Source organism: Peromyscus californicus, unplaced genomic scaffold (genome assembly GCF_007827085.1).
Source record: "Peromyscus californicus insignis strain IS unplaced genomic scaffold, ASM782708v3 Scaffold_9__1_contigs__length_137607984, whole genome shotgun sequence".
Taxonomy (NCBI): Eukaryota; Metazoa; Chordata; class Mammalia; order Rodentia; family Cricetidae; genus Peromyscus; species Peromyscus californicus.
In genome coordinates, this window is record NW_026294617.1 from 36,908,125 (window position 1) to 36,933,347 (window position 25,223).

Sequence of the window (25,223 nt, forward strand, 5' to 3'; positions counted from 1 at the left end):
AGGGTTGCTCTCTGCAACTGAAAGCTGGGGTGGGGGTGGGGAGGTGGGCATTGCTGGGAAGAACACTCACACAACTCACTGAACAAGGAGAAGTCGGCGGTGCCTAGAGCCCTCACCCCGGTGTTCCCACATTCTAGTGTCTTTGATGTGAGAAGGGTACCCTGCAGGCTACCAAAAGAGAAGCGAGGACACCAATCTAGCCCCAAAACCTTTGACCTACCATCTGTCCTGCCTGCAAAATATGCTAGGTCAATGGTGGCACAGAACCTGTAAGAGTTGTCAACCAATGTCTGTTTTGATTTAAGGTCCACTCTACCAGAAGACACTCATACCCAACACTGTTTGGGTAACCAAGAACCAGAGATTCGATAGCCCAGAGACCTAGGGTAAAACCAAACACTACTGGTCTTAAAAAAAAAAAAAAAATCAATAAAATGATTCTTAATGATATTCTGCTATACTCATAAATCAGTACCTCATCCAGCCATCACCAGAGAGGCTTCCTCCCTCCAGTAGCAGATGGGAACAGATGCAGAGACCCATAGCCAGCCATAATGCAGAGAGACAGTCTAAACTGGAGAGCTCCATCAAATCCCTCCCTTCAGTGCTCAGAGAATCTCCAGGAAAATGAGAAGAAAGATTGTAAGAGCCAGAGGGGATGGAGGACACCAGGAGAACAAGGCCCTCTGAATCAAGTAAGCAGGGAGCACATGAACTCAGAGACTGAAGCAGCGGGCACAGGGCCGACACTGATCTGCACCAGGTCCCCTGTGAATATGTTATAGCTATTAGCGCAGTATTTTTATGGGCCTCCTGACTGTGAGAATGAGTGTGTTGAGTGTGTTTCTGACTCTTGTGCCTGCTCTTGGGACCCTTGTGACTTCCTCTAGTTGCTATGACCAATTTCGATGATAGTTTTTGCTTCATCTTACTGTATGATAATATACATGTTATTATCTCTTAGATTTTTTCTCATGAGACAGAAAAGGAGTGAATCAGGAGGGGAGGAGAAGGGGGAGGATCTGGGAGGGGTAGAGGGAAGAGAAACAATAATCATGGTATATTGTATGAGAAAAGAATCTGTTTTCAATTTTTAAAAAAATGAAAATAAATTTTAAAAGGACATTTCATCAAAATTTAAATATGAGCTTCTACATGAATGTTTTTAAAACCTGATTTTTCTTTAGTGCAACAATGCGTTGGTATAAAAAAAATTTTTTTTTTTTTTGGTTTTTCGAAACAGGGTTTCTCTGTGTAGCTTTGTGCCTTTCCTGAAACTCGCTTTGTAGACCACGCTGGCCTCGAACTCACTGAGATCTGCCTGCCTCTGCCTCCCGAGTGCTGGGATTAAAGGCGTGCACCACCACCGCACGGCTAAAAAATAATTTTGTCTCTGAATATATCTACATGTACATTATAACATGTACAGCTACATCTAGGCCCTGGCAAGATGGCTCGGCAAGTAAAGGCACATGCCACCACTCCTGACAACCTAAATTCAATCCCTGGGACCCACATAATGAAGAGAAAACCAATTCCTGCAATTAGTCCTAAATTCCACTCACAGTGTGGCACAGGCAAGGTGTGGTTATGAAGAAAATAAATGTAATAACAATTCATTTGTGATAAGTATCAGTACATAAGATCTTTTCAGCTGATATAATTCCATGACAATAATTTATACCTCCATGTTCATATGCAAATTTATAATCCTTTCTTCCTGCAGCTCTCAATCCTAGGTTCCATACAGTAGGCATGAATCACCCAAGATGTTTACCAGGCCTAAGAAGGATCTTGCAGAAACTACTCAAACTTCATCATGACACTTTGCTTTAAGGCATGCATAGACAATTGTCCTGGAGCCCCCTGTCCACCTATGAGGTAAAGCTGGATATCCTGATGCACGTGAAACCGGGAACCCTGTGTCCTTTAGAGGTTTTCAACCAATTAACTAGGACTGGCCAATTAAGAGGTTAAGGAAGAGCGCTGGGGCAACACCACCTGACTCACATCACTGTGGCTAGTAATTACAGAAGGCTGCAACAGCACAAACCGAGAACACCTGTCCAATTCAGGCTAAAGCTTCACAGAAAGTCATTTGTTGGACACTGACACCCCATTTTCCATAATGAACCCCAACACTCCACTCTGCCCTACTGTGTAAGAGCTCTTTCATCCTCACTGGTCAGTACTGACTCAATTCCAGCAACAGATACATGAAGAACAGCGGCTGTGCTGTGTCCCGAGGGGACCACAGTCCTGAGGCCTTCCTTTAGAGCTGTCCACCAGGCCAGAGCCCAGCCTCACCATCTTCACCTGCAAATGCAGACCGCTACATCAGTAACTCAAGCTGAACCTGCCTCACACCACCAATGGGATAACTTTATTAAAGACTAGAGGGAAAAAGACAGAAAAAGAAAGAAATCTACACTTAGTTATAACTTAAGCTCCCAGCAGCCTCTCCTTACTTGATCACTAGCTTACATTTCTTCAAGTGTTTCCAATGTAAACTCATGGCTGGATGTTATAATAAATTGCACAAGTTAGCCAAATATGCATTAGATGATATAATTAAAAAAAAAATCTATACTTTTCCCAAAGCTTCACATACATGGGCATATATTTCACACACTACATAAAACAAAGACTCATCAAGTGGGGACAACTGCACTCTAGAATTTGTGTTCAGAAAACTTCAGAGCCAGACTCCATAGTGACACACACCTTTAATCCCAGCACTCAAAAAGCAGAGGCAGGCAGATCTCTCTTTGAAGGTCAGCCTGGTCTACAAAGCGGGTTCTAGGACAGCCAGTGCTACACACAGAAAAACCCTGTCTCAAAAACAAAAACAAAAAAACCCAGAAAACTTCAGGAACATCATGAACAGAAGTTAACTGTCTCCTTTACAAACCCTAACCCCTCCGATTAAATTCATGTCTATACAAATCCCAAACCTGTCTGTAACACAGTTCTCAGTTGCTCCTAAATTGGCAAAATGTAGCAAATAAAATAGCCTTTAATTGCTTATCATTATCATTATTATCATTATCATTAACATCATTATTTTGTGCTTGCTCGTATGTATGGTGCCCCTAGAGGCCAGAAGAGAATCCCCTGGAACTGTAGTTACAGTTGGGAGCCACCATAAGGTGCTGGGAATCCAGCCTGGGTCCTCCCTGGACAAAAGCAGCTGGTGTTCTTAAAAGCTGAGCCATCTGGCCAGCTCCATGAAACAGCCTTTTAACCACAATGTAAGCTTTAACTATAAAACGTAACCAAACTCAGTCTGATAGAATCAAACACAGCCTGGAGAATTTACTTGCACTAATCTCAGAATGGCCTTTGCCAAGTACTAGTGAGTTCTGAGAAACAATAAAAACAAAAACACAGGAAAGACAAACCCTCCCCCAAAACTACCATTAGAGTTCCAGAGCTATAAACTTATAAATGATACTCTCCAACATAATCTGCTATTTTACGGCTATATGGCTGCTTAGTATGAGACACCCCAACAATAGCAGTCCCACATGCTACAAACTAACAACGATTGGCCCAAAGCTGAGAATGGAGGCCAGGACAAGTGATTATTGTACCAATTAGGGTAATACTTGAATTCCAATCTTGTTTTTAGATTTATTTTTATTATTTTATGAGTGTTTTGTCGGCATGTCTGTCTGTCTGTATACCACAAGCATGTCTGATGCCCTAGGAGGTGTGAGTCTCCATGTGGGTGCTAGGACTTAAACCTGGGCCCTTCTCAACAACAGCAAGTGCTCTTAAAGACTGGGCCAACTCTCTAGGCCCCAAATTCAAATCTTGTAACTTAGTCACAAAAAACACTGATTTCAGATCTCATTTTAGGAAAATGCTTAAGCAAATGGACGGTCTCTCCACAAAGCATTAAACCTATAAAGTGAGAGAATCCCTCCGTGTCGGAGACACTAGAGATGAAAAGAATATTTGCAGGGCTGTAAGAGAACATGTTGCCTACACCTACCTGAAATCTTCATTTTTCTCTTTTCTAAAATTAAATTACTAGGTTAGCATATGATCTAGTACCTCAGGCTCCAGTCTCTGCCATAGCCCAGGAGAGTGGACTCAGTGAGGAGTATGTTCCCTAGGCATATCTAGGTTCCTTCCTCCTTCTTGACATGCTCTTTCCTGGCTTCCAGGCATTTTTTTTTTTTTTTAACATTTCCTAATGCCTTTCTGACTACACCCTTCGTCCTTTACAGGATCTATAAGGACTCCTCTGTCTGAAGCCCTATAAGACCTCACCCACACATGGATTCAAATCTTGACACAATACACTGATTACATAGCACAGTGGTAGAGCCCAGAAGGACTGGACAGAGCACAAAATATGTCTAAGATCATAAGGGCAAATAATACATAAACACATTAAAAGTTACTTAGATATACTAGAAAAAAATCATTTAGAAAATCATGGTCCACCTTCCCTGAGTATTTAAAGGAAGTCACCAGTTGCTAGAGGGTGGAGCTCATGAGGGCCAATCTCTCCCTGAGGGGATACTAGGAGTTAATGGTTGCTGGGGAGGGAGTGATGTCACCACTGGTAAGGCCCTCATGCCCTATTAATAACCCCTCCCAAATACATGTAAGCAACCCCAGTGAAATCCACTGGGTCTCAAAAAAAAAAAAAAAAAAGACATGAAAGTCGAAGAGAGATTGGCTGGAGAAGAGGATCAGGGGATGGGAAGTCAAGAGAGGTAATGGGGAGTAAATATGATCACAGGACATGGCAGTCATGTATGAAAATGTCATAATGAAAACTATTCTTCCATAAAATTAATATATAGTAATTGAATAAGAAATAAAAAGTTTTCCCTCAGGAAGAAAGAAAGAGAATCATGATCAGAAACCCAGCATGGTCACTCAGAGCTATAATCCAATTTCTCAGGGACTGAATGGGAGGATCATCATGGATTTGAGGCCAACCTGGGCTACAGAATGAGACTATGTCTCAAAAAATTATGGTCAAAATATGAAAGAGAAGGGATGTAAATTTAGTCAATGAAGAGTAAGAAGAAAATCCATTTCATTGTGGGTTGGATACATTCTCTTGTTTGGTTAAGGATTTATAATGTCAGACACAAGTGCTAGTTGAAAATTCAATCTATGTCAGCCGAGTGATGCACACTCTCAGAGGCAGAAACAGCTGGATCTCTGAGTTCAAAGCCAGCCTGGTCTACACAGACTGAGTTCTCAGCCAGCAAAGGAGACCCTGTCTCAAAAAACCAAAGCAATAAATATGCAAAATCCAATTTTGACTAATATATAAGGAAATTAATCATTTATAGAATTAAAATCATAGAAATGCTGACTGTGGATTCTCAGCTTTAAGAATTATGAACGGCTACAGAAATGGCTCAGTGGTTAAGAGCACTTGCTGCTCTTCCAGAGGCCCCAAGTTTAGTTCCTAACTCTCACAGCCCACAACTGCCTCTAACTCCAGCCCCAAGGAACCCACCATTCTGTTCTGGCCTCTGAGAACCAGCACACACAGGGCAGTCACACAGACACATACAATAAATAAAAAATTGGTAACAACGAATCTTAAGAAGAAAGAATTTATGAGTCTATTGGTACACCAGTTTAACCCCAGCAATAAGAAGACAGAGACAGACGGAGTTCTGTGAGTTCAAGACTAGCCTGACCTACAAAACAAGTTCCAGGAAAGCCAGGGCTACACAGTGAGATCCTGTCTCATCACCATTTAGACAAAGCACAAATTCGGGTCATAGGTTCCTGGCTCCGGTAATATGGAAGGTCCCTGTGAGCAGGCAACCTGTAAGAACCAGCAGTCAGCCATACATCACCGACTTACAGAATGGGACAGTCTACCAAAAGAGACAAACTGGCTGGATTTGCAGTGCAGCTGACAGAGTGTTGCCTAGCATGCATGAAACCATGGGTTCAACAATATAAATGAGCCATGGTTGCACGTGCCTGAAATCCCAGCAGCACTCCGGGAGGAAAGGCTGGAATACCAATCACAAGTTCAAGGTAATTCTCAGCCTTTGAAAACAGCTTGGGATACATGAGACCCCGACTTTAAAAAAAAAAAAAAAAAAAAAAAAAAAGGTTGAAAAAAAAGCAAATAAATAAAAAAAGATGACTAACAGGCAAACAACATGTAAACAACAAACTCAGAAAAAAAAAAAAAAACTAGTGTAAGGAACTATGCTCTCCCTACCTTATCAGAGTCTATCCCTGAGGGTTAAAGAGGAAACCTAATCAACTACAGATACAATTTTTAAAAGTTTAATGGTTCTTATCCGTGAGCACTGAGGATCGAAGGAAATCACTGTTGTTCAACCAAAGACGACTGTACACTACTAGATCTGTGACCAGCATGAAGAAATTTGACTAACAAAATGTATTTTAACATACATATCAGAAAAGGCAGGGTTTGGTGACCATGCCTTTAATCCTAGTGCTCCTAGGAGGCAGTGACAGGCAGGAGTTCCAGGCCAGCCACAGCTACATCATGTGACCCTGTCTTTATTAAAAAAAAAAGTAAAATATGGCAATTATTAATAAGAATGGGCAATGTTATTGTATGTAAGAGTAGGAGAAAGTTTTCTCTAACAGAATTATTGCTTTTCTACAATAACATTTATAGAATAAAGACTGAAACAGTTAACTGAAGGTCATCATTTTCTTTATAACTCTGTTTTATGGTTCATGCACAAAAACCATGTATTCCATTATAATCACAAATTTAAAAATAAAATGATACTCTCAGTAGGGAAGCTGAACAGATGGATGAATCAATCAAGAATGCTTGTTGCTCTTCCAGAGCACTGGGGTTCCCAGCATATATGTTGGGCTGCCCACAATTGAATATGGAAGCTCTGACCTTCTCAGGTATCGATAAAATAAGCTTTAAAAAAAAAAAAGCCCTCAGTGGGTTCAGTACCGAGCCAGGCTGCACTCGGGTAGACTCAGAGTTTTAGAGGAATCACCAGGTTTCAGCTTTGCCTCTCTATCCAGTACCTTAAAGGTAGCCACACCAGAGAAAAGGCGTGACTATCCAAAAAGCAATCTTTAAGAAGAAACAGAAAGGGCTGCCTTTAATCCCAATACTCAGAGGCACAGGCAGGGAAATCTGTGAGTTGGGAGGCCAGCCAGGGCTACAAAGTGAGACCCTGCTTTAAAAAAAAAAAAAAAAAAAAGCAGAAAGCGATGACATCACATACCTAGGAATAATCTAGCTTACCTAAGAAAATGACAAAAGACAGGTAAAAGCCCCTTAGAGGACTATTCCCCCTAAAGCCACTGTTCAGCTGTGTTAGTGACATAAGCAAAAGGGGGGTCTTTAGAAAGGGAAAAGAACACCTGCTTCAAAATAGATGGAGACATTATTTCTGTCAGAGTCCTCTGTCAAATAACATGACTTCTGCCAAATCACATCTTCAGCCTCCTCTAGCCAAAAAAAAAAAAAAAAAAAAAAAAAAAATGAAACACAAAAGCCACTAAAACCCTCAAACTGATCCTTGTCAATTCCAAATTCCTTTGGTTTCTGACTGATAAAAACCTGGGCTCCCCATAGTCAACAAAGGGATTCTTCTGCTAGCCCCATTTACAGATGATAAAGCTGAGTAATAGACCAAGAGTTCAAGAGAAATCGAGTTCGAGAAATCAAAATGTGACACAGAACATTTACCTTATTCAAACTTCAAGCAAAGGTCTAAAAGACATGGAGGATTCTGGGCAGATTGCTTATTCTACAAGACAATACTCACCAAAAACGTAATTCCCTAAATTCTCTTAGTCACTTAGCTTAGAAATTTCCAGGGATGGTATCAGGTCATGCCAGCCTACTATTTACACTCCACCAGCTACTCAGAATGAAATGAAGGAGCACTCTGGTTTAGCTGGAGGAGTGCCCGGAGCTGCACAGGTGCACAGAAACAGGTCCCAGCAACTTTCTCTAGACACAAGGCTAACTCCTATTTCTGCCTTAAATCACAACTTTAACCACTTAAAAAGACATGTAGAAAAGAATTTGTTTTTATTTAGAGGCCATTTTTGTCTATGTTCTCACAGACATTAGGCAATCCCAGCTCTTATTTCATATTCATGAGCAGTTTAAAAGTCATCTGAGACCAAAAGGGACAATCTAAAATTATTGAGACTGCTTAGATTTATTGCAAAGTCCATGTTAATAAAAGTCATGGTGAAATACATACAGTTGTATTTACCCAAGTGAACTTAATACATAATATTTTGAACATGTACGCACTACAGAAACTGTCTTCCTTTGTAAACTTAGCACAATGTCATGCTAATACATCATATACCTGACTTCTACCACTATTTAGAAATCAAAGCACTGAGCACATGTCTACACCAGCTGTGATAAAAGGCCATCGAGTTGGCTTCACACCAACCCCCAAAACTAAGATAAAAACAACAAAAAGTATTTCCAAGAGGCTGGAGAGATGGCTCAGTGGTTAAGACCACTTAATGTTCTTGCAGAGGACTGGGGTTCAGTTCTGAGCACCCAAATCCCAAATCAGGGGAGGGGGATGCAGCTCACACTGCCAGTTCCTGAGAATTAGACATCCTCTTCTGGCCTCCAAGGGCACTTCCTGTATGTGGTACATACACATACACCCAGGCACACACACACACACATACACATAAAATAAAATAAATCTCTTTTTGTTTTTGGAGACAGGGCTTCTCTGGGTCACAGCTCCAGCTGTCCTAGAACTCGCTTTGTAGACCAGGCTGGCCTTGATCTCACAGAGATCCGCCTGCCTCTGCCTCCCAGGTGCCAGATTAAAGGCGTGTGCCACCACCGCCCAGCAAACTAAATCTCAATATGCACAAGATGTCAACAGCTTTGGGATGGGGGAAGGAAGAAAAGACAACCAGCACAAACCTCATCCACCACCACATGCTCATTCCTAGGGCCTCACCAATCCAAGGATCAAAGATTAAAGCCAAACAGGAGTTTGGTTAAACTTTTTTTAAAAGAGTACATGCTATACTACATTTGAACTTTTTGAAACAAGGCTACTTCAACGAAGAAATGGGGCTCTAAGATGAACTTTAAGATGTGAGTCCGTGGGCATTTCCCCTTTTGGCCGTGAAGATTGGCCAAGTTGAAGTATTCTGCACCAAGTCGTTCAGCCCCAACTTCTATCTAGGCCTTTGCTAGCCTGACCCCTATGGCCTCACTGGTTCCTATAACAAGTCAAGTTCCAGCCTGTTTTTTTCCTCAGGAATGCCAATCTCTTCTAGCATTTGAAAATACATTTTTCTGTACAACCTAATCCAAAAACTGAATCTAATGTAAAATTCACTACATCCAAAAGCTGGACCAATGTGGTATGAAGGATGACGACGCACACTCCTGAGGTGATGGTATTCTAGGTTACCAAGTGTAACATAATAAGACTCCTGACCCAATTTCCACACAATTTGTTGGTCCAACCCATAACTACTTTACAATGCAGTTGGTAATTACATCACTGTGCTGTGTGGTCATTACATCACCAGCTGGGAGAGGTATAAACCCACTAGGCACTGTGCTCTTTTTCGGCTTGCTTTTCCTGAGTGGTTGAAGAACTCAGACCACCTCCTCACTGGCAGATCCTCCTCTTCCAAGGTCTCCCAACGTTCCTGTTATCTTATGCTAATAGACCCGGCTCTGAGCTAGCGAACTTAAGTGAGGGAGGCTAAGGGCCTAAAATCACAAAAACTGGCTCTCTGCTTCTAGTCCAGTCCAACTCCCAGAGACTCACTCCCTGCTTTTCCAACTTTGCAGATCTCTGAAGAACCTTGGAAGAGTCTCAGTCAGTCTCTCTTGTCTCTCAAATACACACGCGCACGCACACACCACGAACTGGGTATGGCAACTATGCCCCTCTTGGCTGCCGGCTGACTTACTTAAGGAAGTATCTCTGGCCAGTGGCCGTGAAGGTCATCTCCCACCCGGGGGGCAGTGGCAGCTCGTCGGTCACGTCATAGGATTGCTGACGGAGATGCGCGTGCTGCTGTGCAGGGCCTCCAGCGGCGCCCGCACCAGTGCCTAGCTGCAGGGATGCAGGCGACGAGTGCGAGCGGACGTGCTGCGCGCCGCCCGCCAGTCGAGGCCCGGGGTGGCCGCCCGATGAGTCGGTGCTGGACTGCCGCGAGTGCGATCCAGAATCGGGCTCCTTGAAGAAGGACTCTGGCAGGATCTTTTTCCGCCAAGAGCTGGGCTTGGGGTTCATGACAGAGTTGAAGAGGGCTTCGAGGTCCGTGTCGAGGTCCTGCGTGACGTGGATGACTTGCTGCCCTGGCGGCGGGAGCGAAGGGGGCACCGAAGACGGATTCATCTTTCTGCAACGGAAAAGGAAGATCAGTTCAAACTTTTAGCTCAAGTCAGAGGAGGGGTCCCGGGGAAAGACAGAGAGAACGCAGAGACAGTTAGATACGGGTCGAGGGACCAGCGGTGGGGGAGGGGGCGCCCCTGGCCTCCGAGATTATGCAACTTTCCCGCAGCCAAGAAGCTCCCCTGAGCAGGCAGCAGCGGGAGGAGATGGGGGTGCCTGCATCAGGCCCTGTCGCAGCCTCCCCTGAGCAACACACCCATCGCCGACCCCAAGTGCCCGGACCGCCGACGCCGAAGAGCCGGGCGCCCGGGAGGGTGCGGGGCGCGGCGGGTGCTACCTGGGCACGCGGGGAAGCCGAGCCTGAGTGCCTCCCGAACTAGCGAACTGGAACTCGGCCCTGGCTGGCAGATCCTGAGCGGATTCCCAGCAGCCGAAGGTTTGGACTCTTACATCCCCGGAGCCGGCCCCAGGCGCTCGCACTGCGCGAGGAGGCGACAGCGAAGACGCAGACGAGCGCGGCCGCCAAGGCTCCCGGACTGTCCCATAAACAAAGTTTGCTGCAAACTCCCACCCCTAGGAAAGAGGCGGGCCGAAAGTGGAGCTGTTGAATTATGCATGACCTCCTGGCTGGAGCCAGCCTGCCCCATGCCCCTCCTCTTCCTCCTCCTCCCATCCCGGCCCGGCTGGCGGGGGTGGGCTGGGCACTTCGGGGCTGGAGAGAGACGGTGCCCCCGCCCCGCCGCGCCGACCTCTCCCGCCGAGCGCTCTATCTGCATTCCTTTGAGTTTACCACTGACTTGGGGCGGGATCAAAGAGAAAATGGCTCAAGCCTGTTAAATCAAGGGGTTATGGACAAAATCCAAGCCTGAGAATAACGGAGGGCACGCTGTTGAGGGGCCAGGGCCCAGAAAGGGTCGGCCCAGAGCGCTGTGCCCTCGCCTTGAGGGGAGCGCCCCCGCACCCGGAACGCGGCACGGGGCGCGGATCTGCCTGAGGTCGGGCCGGGGCGCACCCTGGCGCAGGGAGACACCCGCGAGGCCAGACTTTCCACGGAAGGCTGCTTAGCGCTTGTGACCATATTTGGTCTGGTGAGGAGGCAACTTGGCGCTTTGGCTTTCAATTGTCTGCAAGAGCGCAGACGGTGTCCAGAAAGTGCCGCTGTTGATGAAGATGCGGCTTCGCCAAAGAGTCGGTTGTAAACGACCAACCTTCAAGCCTTTCATCAATCGTTCGTTTCCTCTACGGGGTGAATCAGGACACTAGGGGTTGAAAAAGGGCCGAGACAAAGCTGAGTTCTAGAAGGGCCAAGCAATTGCGCCCCCTTCCCTCCTCCCGCGGCGTCTAAAAGGGTAGTGGGAGGATTGGAATGTCCCTGAGTCCCTCCAGGGAGCCTGGAACTGGGATAGGACCCGGGCAGGTGGCTAGGATAGAGAGGGTGTGCCAGTGACCCGGAAAAAGCCACCCACTCTCCCACCGACTGGACTTGGGCCAGAGGTGGAGACCCCTGCCTGCCTTTGGGGAAAGGAGGTCAGGCCTGGTAAGACAGCTGCCGGGAAGAGGGAGGCGGCCTTGCCCTTCCCACTGCCAGCTGCTCAACTCTATTCCTTCTCTCCTGCGGCCTCTCTCCAAGAAAGGGGAGCCGCGTTGTTAAGTCAAATTCCAGGAAGCCCCTACCCGACCCACAGATTCGAACAGACGTTTATTAGATAAGCTAAATGAGGCAATACTTGTAAAGCACTTTGCTTAGCCTGGGCTGGGTACAAGTTTGTCTACAGAATTGCATTAAATTCAGGTATTGTGACTCACCTTGTTAAAGAGCAAAATAAAGTCAAAATTCAATCCACAGTTGACGGGCAGTGTTATAGAAAAATGAAGAGGCCTGTCATCTAACAAAAAGTTGAAGGGACAAAGGCAAGGCCACTCCATAATTTTTACTTTAAGAGATGGAAGAGTGGACAGTACTCTGGATCAGCTAGTTAAAGCCCTTGAGGGCAATCCTGACCACCTGAGTTCGATGTCCACACCCCCATGATGGAAGAAGAGAACCAACTTCCATAAGCTGTCCTCTGGCTTCCACATGAGCCCCCACCCAACACAATAAAAAAATGTTTTTAAATTTTGAGCCCATGCCTTGAATAACTGTATCCTATCCCAAAGTGAACTACATGTCCAGTTCCCTGTACTTGAACTGTGACTCCAGGCCCCTCACAGACTGGACAAAAACAGGGTAGCCTTATATCAAGGTCTCGTGAACTTTTCCACTCATGGCCCCTTTTTACCTGAAAAAAAAAAAAGTTTACCTGGCCCCTAACTATATAGGTGTATAAAACACATACAAATCAAACACTTCCTGATAATCATAAATTGATTTTAAAACAATTCCTGGGTATATATAGAATTTTGCCATTCATTAAAGACAATGAACTATGCTTTGGGTTGTGTCTATATAGCTCACTGACAGAAGGGTTGCCTAAGATCATTCCCTAGTGATAATAAATGAGATGAATATGCTTGTTTCTATATAAAGAACTAACCTGCTTAATACTGCAGGGCATAGAGCATCTTCAATATTTTTCACTGTTTTATTTTGTAATTGCTAGTCCTGAGTCTGGTGTAGTACAAAATGGCAGAAATATGTGTAGGGCCTTCTCGGAAACTGTTGGGAGTTCTGTCCTAGTTCCAAACGAAAATTTCATTTAATGATTTCTTCTTCTTACAAAACTCAAGTCAACAACTCAAACAGTCATTTTTAACACCAAACATTCTAACACAGTATAACCCAAAGGTATGCTAATATGATACATACTGAGGAATGATGGTAGAAGATCACTGTCTGTGTTTTCCATAGTTAAATCACTGTGTTGCTGTAGAAGCAGAACACTGTGTACCCAGTAAGAACACTGCAATGCAAATCTGAGCAGTAGTATTTCAAGCAGTGTTCCTTGGTGTGCTATGGTGTGCCAGCGTGTACAGAGCCAAGTGCACATGCTGTGTGTTCAAAACCAAGAGTACTGCAAAGTCACAAGATGCCACACAGGCAAGTACAGCCAGAAACACAACTCAGATCCATGGTGTTTGATTTTGAATTAATTTTTGGCCCAATGTGTGTGTGTGTGTGTGTGTGTGTGTGTGTGTGTGTGTGTGTCCCAAAAACTTTGTTTGTTTGTTTTGGTTTTGGTTTTTGGTTTTGGTTTTTTTGAGAGAGAGCTTCTCTGTGTAGCCCTGGCTGTCTGTCCTGGAACTCACTCTATAAACCAGGCTGGCCTCGAACGCAGTGATCTGCCTGTTTCTGACTCCCAAGTGCTGCCATGAAAGGCATTCGCCATGTTGGCCACCACCTGACATCAGAAATCTTTTACAGTTGCCAAATTTTCATGACCCCTGCTCCACAATAAATTACACAACCTATATGAGATCACAACCTGGAGTTTAAGAAGCACCCGGATAGCCTCCCGAGGTAAGCAGAGTTGGCTGCCTCTGGGCATCTGAAACTTGTTCTCCACCACGTAGCAAGTCCTCTCTCCACCCATAGGACTGAGAGGAAGGAGGAAAGCCTCTGCGGCTCCCTCCATCAGAAGCAGAATCTTCGCAAAAGGGAAAGAATTAACTGCCGAGCTGGAGGAAGTGTGCCTGGGATGGGAAGGTTACTAACTCAGAAGCTACAGGGCTGATGGGAGGATGTTGGAGGCCAGTCCCATTCCAGGAAGGTTCTTTTCTTTTTTTAATTTATTATTATTTTTTTAATGTGCTTTGGTGTTTTGCCATGGGTGTTAGGTCCTTTGGGACTGGAGTTTCAGACAGTTGTGAGCTGCCATGTGGGTGCTGGGAACTGCACTTCTGGAAGAGCACTCGGTGCCCTTAACCACTAAGCCATCTTTCCAGCTCCTCCATGAAGGTTCTTATCTCAGAAAGGGGCGAATCCAGTTTACGATTGGTTAAGCAAGGATGCAACCTTTATTCCTTGCCAAGCCTCAAGAAACAGACAGCAGCGAACACAGTCCTAAGTGTCTGAAATGGTTGCTAACTCCAAAGTGTCCCATTCATAAGCAGATAGATTATCATCTTAAGGCAGGCACAGTGGCATGCATTGTAGTCCAAATGCTGGGACAGCTAAGGCAGGAGAACCTATCACTTTGAGGCTGGTTGTTCCAGGCCAGCCTGGCTAGCATAAGGAGACCTTGACTTAATTAACAAACAAACAAACCTAATAGTAGATGATTCAATAAGATTTGCTGTTATCCAAACCCTTCCAACAATAATAGCTTAAATGACAACTATCAGGTCCACTACCTATAAAGGGTAGCATGGAGTTGTTGATGTGCTGGCTGGTTTCTTGATTTTTTTTTTTAAACTTGACACAATCTAGAGTTATTTTGGAAGAGGGAACCTCAACTGAGAAAATGCCTTCACCAGATTGGCCTGAAGGCAAGACTGTGATGCATTTTCTTGATGGATGCTTGATATGGAAGGGCGCATCTCACTGCAGACAGTGCCACTCCTAGACGGTGATCCTGATTGCTAAGACACCAACGGAGCATCGCATGAGGAGCAAACCAAGAAGCAGCACCCCTCCAGGGCCTCTTCATCAGTTCCTGCCTCCAGGTTCCCGCCTTGAGTTCCCACCCTGTCTTCCTTGGATAATGAACTACAAGTTGTAAGATGAAATAAATCCTTTCTTCCCCAAGTTGACTTTGTTCATGGTGTTTTATCACAACAGTAGAGACCCTAAGACAGTCTATTTCTTTTGGCTGGGCATAGGGGTGCACACCTTTAATCTCAGCACTTAGGAGGCAGAGACAGGTGGATCTTTGTGAATTCAAGGCCAGCCTGGTCTACATTGCGAGTTTCAGGACAGACAGGGCTGCATAATAAGACCCTGTCTAAAAGGGAAAAAAAGTGTAATTACTTCAGTCACCCAACTCACCTCAGACACACCCTCTAGTCCTTTGTTTCCTCCTTTGTAGTTTCAGGAAAATAATAGTACCTGCTTCACAAAACTCCACCTTTAGAGCCAGGCATGGCACAAGAACAAGCCAGCCCAAATCCAAGCATGGTTGAAAGAAGGGCTCATGAAGTCTTATCCCTAGCTGAGGAGCTATTGACAGTTGATGCCGCAGGGGGAGGAAGAGACAGTTTTCTTCGTGGATGTGGTACCTACAGAGTTTTAGTGGACAGTCCCACACCCATGTCCGTACAGGCAGCACAAAGTGGAATCAGTGGGTCTAAAAGAAGAGCAGGTGAAGTTGGGAGGGAAAGGAAAGGAATTGGAGATGAGGGAATGGGGGAGATTTGATCAAAACACATCGTAGGCAAGTGTGAAACTCTCAAATAGCAAAGCATAAGCAAAGCTTAAAGTTGTACCTCAGTAGAGTACTTCCTCCACCTCAGCACCCCACTACCACATAAAGCCCAGCTTGGCAGGACAGACCTGCAGTTGGAGGACTAGGGAGGTGGAGGCGGGAAAGTCAGAAGTTAAAGGTCATCTTCTGCTGTGTCATGAGTTGTCTGGGCTTCACGAAACTGTCTAAAAATAAAAGAGATCCCGCAGGAACAGTGACTCACTCCTCTAATCCCAACATTTGGGAGGCTGAGGCAGTAGATTGGCAAAACTTCTAGACTAGTCTGGTTTACGGAATGAGACCGTCTCGAACAACAATAAAAGCAACATTTTAAATTAAAGCAATTAACACATTTTGTGTCTTGACCCAAAGAACACAAGCAGGGGAGATACCATGAACACGAAGGTGGTTTTCCCAGAAGGAGGCCTATCCATTGCAGTCTGGATGTTCTGACCCCCATGATTTCCCCCAAATGTGAGAAACTCGACTGCTTAATTTGTGGTAGTGGGGTACTGTGTTCTCGCTTTCCGCTTAATAGAAATAGAGAAGAAAAAAAAAAAAAAGAATAGAAGCTTTGAAGTACTTGGCTCCACCTTCCTTCAAAGGACAAGTAATTTAACCTCCCTAACTCACCCAAAAGTTGTGACCAGCTGTTGAAGCCAGTGGGCCACCCTCCTTTAGTCCTCCCTTTGAGTAATCCTGTCCACTTAAATATGGCAGGGCCACAGATTTAACTTAACAAAGAGACCGTAGAGTAAAGCTACATCAGTACCTCGCAACCAAAACCTTCCCCTAGGCAGGTGGATGCTTTTGCACCTTCAACAGATTTGAGCCTCAAGAGAAGTCCAACCACCCTGTTAGGAAAACCACTTGGCAGAGGAGCCCACTAGTGCAAGTTTCTAGTCCCAGTTAATCAGAGCCTGAAGGAGGAGGATTGCAAAATCAAGGCCTTCCTAGGCTACAGAGCAAGGTCAATGTGAGCCTAGGAAACTTGCCAAGACTTTATCTAAAAATAATAGTCGGGGCTGGAGAGATAGTTCAGCAGCTGAGAGCACTTGCTGCTCTTGCGGAGGCAGGACCTTGGTTCAGTTCCCAGCACTTTCGTGGCAGTTCACAGCCATCTTTATCTCTAATTTCAGGAATCTGACACCCTCTTCTGGCCTCCATGGACGTGGGGCATGCATGCAGTACATATGCATACATACTTACAGGCAATCACACACACAAAATAAAAATAAATATCATTTGAGAGAGAGTGAGAGAAGAGGCTGGATGAAATGAGAGAGAAGTCCAGCTTTAAAACTGACCCCAGGCTCCTGCCACCTCACTAGGTGAGTGCAGACCGATTAGTAAGCACCAGTAAAGCCAACAGAGCCACGGCTAGACCAGTGTGCAGAACTGTATGCAAATAAAATGGGTTCTTCTGCCTTGAAATTTAGAGTTAGTATGCAGAATGCATATTCTAGACTAAGAAAATGAAAATTGTTTGTTTGGTTTTGGTGCTGGGGACTGGGCATAGGAGCAAACTAGCCCTTGGGCAAAGTGGCAAGAAAAAATTAACACAAACCTTGAGTAATGGCTGTGATTTAAATCTCATAAAGGCCAATGCAAGAGCCAGTATGTAAAAATTAAATAAATAAATAAATAAAAATCTCATTTTATAGATAAGAAAACCAGCCCAATCGGTTTTAAAGTATTTTGTCCAAACACATACAATGAAAACATGAAATTAAACAAGCAAATCCAAAACTGCATGGGTCAACCCTGAACAGTATGCTCTTTACCCACCCACATCATTCCCCTCTGCATCCTGTGCAAGCTGGGCATGGCTGCTTCCTAATGCCCTATGAAATCACTGTGATGTCTTCTGTCCAACTTCTGGAGAAACTCCACAGTTTTTATAGGATAATCAGCTGAGAGCACACTCCTGCTGGTATGTACATCTTGTGCTCTACTTTCCACCAGAAGTCTGTCACCAAACCCTCCCCCAACACACTGCCTAACGAAGCTGTTCCTGGGTCATCCCACCCCCAGTCCCTGTCTGTTCACATCCAATCAGAAGTAAATGCTATTGGTCTTTTCTTCTGGCTTGCTCAAATCTGTCCTTCCATTCACACTTCCACAACAAGACCTTATCTCAACACATTCCCAGCAGCCTCCTAACTGGTTTCTCTGGCCTCCTATTTTCATGATGTCATTCCCTGGCTCTGCAGCTTTTTGACAACTGCCTGAAGGAAGGAATAAAGGTCAAAGCTATTACTCTAGCACCCTAGGTCTCTCAACAAATTGCCATCTTCATAGATTTTTGACCTTGCTCTTCACAGATTCCAATTAGCCTTTGTCTATTCCAACAAGGCTCTGACCCATGAGTATTTCCTCTACTGCTCCTTTGTATGTGTAGGCGGTCAGAGAGGTGGAAGTATTTTGCCTGAATGTATGTCTGTGCACTGTATGCATGCCTGGTGCTCAAGGAGGTCAGGAGTCAGATTCCCTGGAACTGGAGTTAGAGATGGTGTAAGCTGCCATGTGGGTGCCGGGAATCGCAGCAGGGTCCTCTGGAAAGAGCTGGGAATCACAGCAGGGTCCTCTGGAAAGGGCACCAGTCTCTTACCTGTTCAGCGGTCTCTCCCACCCCTATGTTTAAACCCAATCAAAACTGCCTTCTGAACTCTATTGTCATGTTTTCATTGGGCTCTTCCTTCCTACCCCTCAATTTCCACCTTCTTTGTCTTTTTCATTCCCATATAATTAAAAAGAACAATATATTATATTTCGGCCTTAACCTGATAATCTCCTGCCTCCTCAACTGAATTGTAAATATCAGGGGAGCTAGAAGTATCACACATTTTTTATGGAATTCCCCCGAGCAGGCAACAGTTCCTTGTTGAATACAAAACTATTCTAACAAGATCTTTCCCATTCTGCTTTCAAGATCCATCCCTACTGGTTGGTGATGGCGCACACCTTTACTCCCAGCACTCAGGAGGCAGAGGCCGGTGGACCTCTGTGAGTTCAAGGCTAGCCTGGTCTACAGACTGAGTTCCAGGATAGCCAGGGCCACATAATAAAAAACAAGACAAACAAACAAAGGAATCAAGACCCATCCCTGTATTCCAAGAGTGTATAAGGCATCTTTTTACCTGTAACTGAAGTTTTCTCTGGTCCTGTCCAGCCCCATGGACCCTGCAGCTGCTTATAAAATAATCACTCAGAAGCTTATATTAATAAAAACTGTTCCACCATTAGCTCAGGCCTACCACTGACTAGCTCTTACATTTAAACTCAGCCCATTTTTGTTAATCTATATGTTGCCATGTGTTCCGTGGTTTTACCTGTGTGTCATTACATGCTGACGGTTTATTTTATAAGCTGCTGCAGGGTCCGTGGGGCTGGACAGGACCAGAGAAAACTTCAGCTACACCACCAATTACTACAGTTTGATCATGACACACCTACTCGACTCCTAAACAGTATTGGCAGCTCTTTAAGAATAAGTCCAAAAAGTTTTCTTTTTATTGTTTTTCCCATGCCCAACAAAGTATTTTGGACAGTGGTGTCTAGTGTGTGTGGCTGCTAGGCTAGTAGCTTGTCGTCCCAAGTATTCATCTGCCATTTTTGTCTCCAGAAAGTCGCAGCCCTACCCTGGGGTGACACACTGGGTGACTGACTAGATCTGAGTGGCTGATTCCAGTTTAGGTGAACTGTTAGAAAATGGTGAGGTAGCTGTGGTGTTAAAAAAGACCATAGCCCAGAAACCCTTGGGGGCAGAACCTGCCTGTACATGCTGAACCAGTACAGAGAAAATTCTCAAGAGCCATGGTTGGGTCATCTAGCAACTGAAGAAATGAAAAGCAGAAAATAACCATGAGGAGATAAAGGGCCCTAGTTTTAAAGTAAGTAATAAGTCCAGAAAACTGTAAAATGAGATTGGCTTTTATTTAAACATCAAGATAAAAGTTGACTGGGTCCTTGATGTGACGTATGTGATACATGACAAAGCTCAAACCAAAGCAGACCGATGCAGCCGCCATTTCTGTACTTACTCTTCAGATTCAGGTTTCATGTTGTATATCACTCTGCTGTTCTTAATAAACACATCAATGGCTTGATGCCGAGGGAAATACTCTTGCTACTGTGTATGGATGGGCTGGTCTTCTGCCTATTACCTATTGCCACAGTAGTGCTTGGGCCACAGGAAAAGAACTACAGAAGTTACCTCTTTGATGTTTTCTGTTTATTTTTTGGAGAAAAGGTCTCTCACTCTGTAGCCCAGGTATGCTTGGAACTCGAGACAATTCTCCCGCCTCCATTTCTCAAGTGCTGAAATTACAGGTATAAGCCATCATCTCGGGTCCCTGCAAACACTTTACCTGGTTTTGTACTTTATGTAAATTTTTTAGCCTTTATTATTCTTTTTTTTTTTAATTTTTATTTTTTGAGAGGAGGGGGTGACAAGAAGAGAATGGCTTAGTACATCTAACAATCGAATACAGCCCATTATGATTTGGTTAGTTACCCGAAGCAGTGTTTAATAAAGATAGTATAGCATTCTAAAAAAGGTGTTCTTAATATTTTTCATGAAAAAAATCCAGAAAATAAACATCTGTGGATGGCATAATTACAACTTTGTCCAAATCACTAGGGAAATGGGTGAAAAGTAAGATGCTAAAATAATAGTCCCAAGTCAGGTATTTAATATAAAAATTAAAAACAAATGTTTCTCACTGTATATTTAGATATGTACAGATGTGCCGTATAACAAAACTGAATCATTTACTCTCAGGAGCCCAAATGATATTATAAGTAACATTTTGAGGATGATTAGAAAATCACGTAACAGTGAATAGAGGGGACTTTCAGGCGCTGGGATTATCTATCCAGTCAGTAAGTACTTTGGGGATGGGGGTAGCATCTTAAGGCCAGGCTGACTTCCAGCTAAGTTCAATCCTGGTCTTCCTGAGTAACCCGCAAATGCATAGATTTATGAATGCCTATTATGTGGGAGGCCAGAAGTAATCTTCCAAGCTGAGCTTGGAAGGGTTTAACACCTGATAAGACATTCATGGGATGATGATGTCATTCAGCTCCTCCCTTCCCTGAGTCTGGTTCCACCAGCTGTTCAAGCTACCTCTCTTCCCTGGCCCTATTTTTCCTGTTGACAGCTGCCAAGCCATACAAGCACCTCTGTTAGCTCCTACCCAGCATTGTTTAGTCTCAGGTTAGGCCACTGTTGGTCTGGTCAAGAGAAGTCAATTTGTGGACCAGAGATGAAGGTTGCTGGTGGAGTACTTGCTCACCCGTTGTGTGTGGGGCTCTAGGCTCAGCCCCAGTTCTGACAAAGAAGAAAAGCTCAATTCATGGTTTGGAGCAAGTAGTTCTCTGATGTCATGGCATGGTGTATACACATGTAAGCATACTCACACTCTCGCACACCACACACACACACACACACACACACACACACACACACACACACACACACACTTATGAACATGCACATGATAAATTAAAAAAAAATTTAAATACATATTTTCAAATAATAGTAGGTAAGAAGGGGATTTATTCATCATATAGTATTTACCCATAGCAAGTCCTAATTTTACCATATAACTGAAGACATTACCAGGTCATGGTAATTAAAATTTGCTAATATTTTAGCTGTTGTAGTAATAATAAATAATAGCATGATATTGTACAGAGTATAAAACAGTTTTACATGCACAACCACACATGGTAAGCCTGTGAGAGCTGGTAGACTTTTCACACTCCTCTTACACAAAGGAGAAAATCAATGTCCAGAAAACAGCTCTTACCAAGCCAACCAGGGCTCACATCCTGCAGTGCCTTCCAGGCTTTCCAGGTCTGTTTCTCTTGTAACTTTTTAATTGTATCAGTTGTAATTGTTTCCTCATATGTGGGCTGGGCCTGGTGCTTCCTGACTCCCACCCCAAGTTATTTTGTTTTGTTTTTGAGATGGGGTATCACTGTATGGCTTAGGCTGGTTCCCGGACACGTGATCTTCCTGTCTGAGCTACCAAAGCAGCCCGGACTCTAGGCTCTTGACATCATGCCCATTTAAATTCTGTAATTGTCACCCGTGACCATATCAGTGGAGGCTCTTCCTTGATAGAGACTTCAGTCAAGAGTTCATGTAGATGATAAATAAGTCTGACTAGTTAACACTGAATCAGCAAAAATAAAACTAGTTAAAGGCTTTCAGAGATGTCTAGATTTTCAATCATTTAATTATTTTGCATGTATTCAAAACAACTCTCTTTCCCCTCCTTTTATTGAAAATAGTCTTTTTTCATACAATATAAAAATTTCTTTTTATAATTAAATATATCTCGTACCTTTCAGCAAAGAACATGTTTACTTATCTAATTGCTTTTCAATGAAAAAAAATTATTATTGCCAGGCATGGTGGTGCACATCTTTAATCCTAGCATTCAGGAGGCAGAGGCAGGCAGATCTCTGTTAGCTGGAGGCCAGCCTGGTCTTCATAGTAATAGCCAGGGCTACATAATGAGACCCTGTCTCAAAAAATAATATATTTATTATTATGATGATGATGATCGTGTGCCTGTGTGCATTGTGAGTGCCATAACGCACATATGGAAATCAGAGGACACCTCTAATGACTCCGTTCTCTTCTTTCTGTGGAAATTCAGGGGTCAAGCTCAGGTTGTCAATCCTGCATGATAAGTGCTTTTACAGGCTGAGCCATGCTTCTAGGCCCTAATGTTGTAATAACATTCTCATACAAAATCTATCTCTCCCATCAGTCCTAGAGTAGGTATATTGATACTCCTGCTTCTACCTCCAGAGTCGTGGGATTGTAGGAGTGTGTTACCATCCTTGGTCTGTGCAAATCCTAAGGATGGAATTCAGTGCTTTGTGCATACTGGGCAAGCAATCAACCCTAACACCATGGTGAATCCCTTTCTTAGAATAAAGAATTCCTCAAAGAAAGCCATTAAACAGTTCTATTTTTGTTGATTCAATGCTAGCTAGTCAGACTCCAAATGGTTGTTCTCTCTGATGTTGAACTCCTGATATTGCAGTCTACATCAGGAAAGAGCCTTGACTGATAGTCACAGACAGTAATGACAGAATTTTTAGTTAGGTATGATGGCAGAGCAGATGTAGTTCCAGCTGCTTAGGTGGCTGAGACAGGAAGATCACTTGTGTTCAGGAGCCAATGTAGGCCACACAGTGATGCCTCATCTCAAAATCAAAGCAAAATAACTTGGGGAATAGGCAACAACAAAAGTGGAAAAAGGGGATTTTTAATAAGGTGGAGGTAAAGTTTTGGGATTTGATGACTCTGGGACAAGTTAACGTTGATTCTCACACAAAACTTCCCTCAGACACTCCATTCACTGAAATACGTCACCTGGGTTCCAAAATGTTTTGTGTTCACCTATAAATGCTCCACAAAGAGGCTGTGTCCCTAAATGGACAAGCATAATGTAGTAAGAGATTCATCCTTGCTGATGAATTCTCCTCTGAATTTTTGCCAAACTGGTTACTGTACAGTCTCCAAAGCAAGCTGCTGGTATAGAAGAGACCTACACCCCTTTATGTGAAATCACCAATGGCTTTTGTGCAGAGCCCAGGTTTTTACCTTCAGGCAGTCTCCCCCATTTCACCAGTGACAGGGGCTTTGTTTTCATTGGCAAGATACTAAGACCTCTCATGCAGGTATCTTCCTTAAAAGGAAACCTCTTCAGTGGCCACAAAAATCCTACCAAGAAAGACTCCATTAGGTTTTATTCCTGTACCAGTCCCATCAATCTGCAAATGTTTCGTATGTATGTACAGTCCTATGGTTTACAAGGGACATGTTGGTTAATAGTGTCAACTTGACAAGACTTAGGATCATAGAGGACAAATCTGTAGGTGTTGTGGAATATTTTGATCGCACTCTGACACTCCCAAGACTGACAATAAAGTTTACTTTGAATCAGAGGGTGGAGCTCGCTACTAGCTGGCCAAAATTAGCCATAGAGATTTTGGAGGACTGAGGACACACAGGGAGCCACAGGAAGTAGTAGGGAGGGCTTTAGAAAGATTCTCGGCCCTTTTGAATAGAGGAAGGAGAGAGAGAGAGAGAGAGAGAGAGAGATCACTGGTCCCTTCTCTGATCATTCAGGTTCTGCAATATCAGGAGCTTTTATTGATAAAGTGATTAGATAAACACTTCATCTGTGCATATCTATTAGAAGTTTCTAGACTGGCTTAACTGAGATGGGAAAATCAATCCTGAATTTGACTTCACTCTTCCATGACCGGAGTTCCAGATTAAGTAAAGAGAGGAAAGGAAACAGAACACCAGCTACCGTCTCTCTCTGCATCCCGAATGCAGACGCAGTGTGCCCAGCTGCCTTGTGCTCCAGCAGACATGCCTTCCCCACCATGGCGCCCTGTACTCCTGAACTGGGAGCCAGGATAAAACCTTCCTTCCTTCTGTTGCCTTTTGTCAGGGCTTTTATCACACCAACAACACAAGTAACTAACACAGCAAACAAGCAGGGTTCCCACCAAATGGGAGAAAGAAGGGGAGAAACCAGGAAGGTATCCAGGAAAACTCTGAAGGTTTGCTTGCCCTTCTGAAAATAGACGAAGGTGGACCTGTGCTTCTTGCCATTATTCCAGGAGAATTTAAACCATCCTGAAACTTGTTGGGGGAGTTCAATTACACTAAATTGACCAGAAACAATACCTGTGTTCATAAGATCTGCTCAATCTTCCACATTCAACTATTCATCAAGAGAGGGAAAAACAGAAAGAAAAATGAGTCTGTGGGAAAGAATAAGCACAGTGTGTGGAGGGCTCAGTTCAGACCCACCAGGAACCAGATGATAATTAGATGAGCAGGATATGTGGTGGAGAGAATGCCAACAGTGGTTGAAGAGGAGGAATTAGAAGCCATATGGAGGGTCAGGCATCGAGAGCCTTGGACTACAGCACAGTTCTAAGACCGTGATCTCAGGCTGATGCAAGTTCCAAAGTAATGACTGTCCATTCAGTGCCCCATCATGGGCCGTAGTGGCTTGGCACTAGCATCCTATTGGAAGCAACCATTCCATTGGAGACTGAGGAGAATGTCGAGAGGGTTCCTCCTGCAGTCAATTTCTGGGTGAAGCCACTGGCACTGTCAGTTCACTAGGGTCCTCTCAGAAAATTCCCTCTGGAACCAAGCAAACCCTAAGAATTCACTGCAGGACGATCCCCGTCTTCCTTATACTCTTGCATGCATTTTAGGACGCAGCCCTTCTGAGGTTCCTGTGCCAACATCCCTCTTCCTGAGTGGAAATGTAGAAGAGAGAAGTCAATGATGTAAATCACAGTTCTTGATGCTATGGTTGGTCTTGAAACCACAACTCTTGGTTTTCTTTCTCCTTTCCCGACATTGGATGCTATCAGCTCTGCAGGCAGCGTTGATGGCCCAGCCTGGTGGGACAACTCAAGCCTTCAATTCCTAAGGATCCCAGGATCTTGTCATCATACCCAAAGGCTATATGACATG

The 25,223-nt window shown here is 44.2% G+C and overlaps 1 protein-coding gene and 1 non-coding gene across 3 annotated transcripts in view; one reads left to right on the forward strand and one right to left on the reverse strand.

Annotated features, from left to right (window-relative positions):
* The window catches only part of Wwtr1 (WW domain containing transcription regulator 1), a 126,474-nt gene extending 115,228 nt beyond the window's left edge, over positions 1-11,246 (reverse strand). The window contains exons 1-2 of one of the 2 annotated variants that reach the window (XM_052731353.1): positions 10,803-11,246; positions 9,925-10,359 (exon numbers count right to left, since the gene is read on the reverse strand). In XM_052731353.1, coding sequence (XP_052587313.1) covers positions 9,925-10,359; positions 10,803-11,128 — 761 coding nt within the window. In that variant the 5' untranslated portion in view covers positions 11,129-11,246. Of the gene's footprint in view, positions 1-9,924; positions 10,360-10,689 lie in introns of both variants that reach the window. The other variant, XM_052731352.1, reaches the window with a different exon arrangement.
* A 4,818-nt stretch (positions 11,247-16,064) lies between these two features.
* LOC128106847 (U1 spliceosomal RNA) lies at positions 16,065-16,224 on the forward strand. Its single transcript, XR_008216887.1, has one exon. It is a non-coding gene; the product is annotated as a U1 spliceosomal RNA (small nuclear RNA).
* The last annotated feature ends 8,999 nt before the right edge of the window (positions 16,225-25,223 follow it).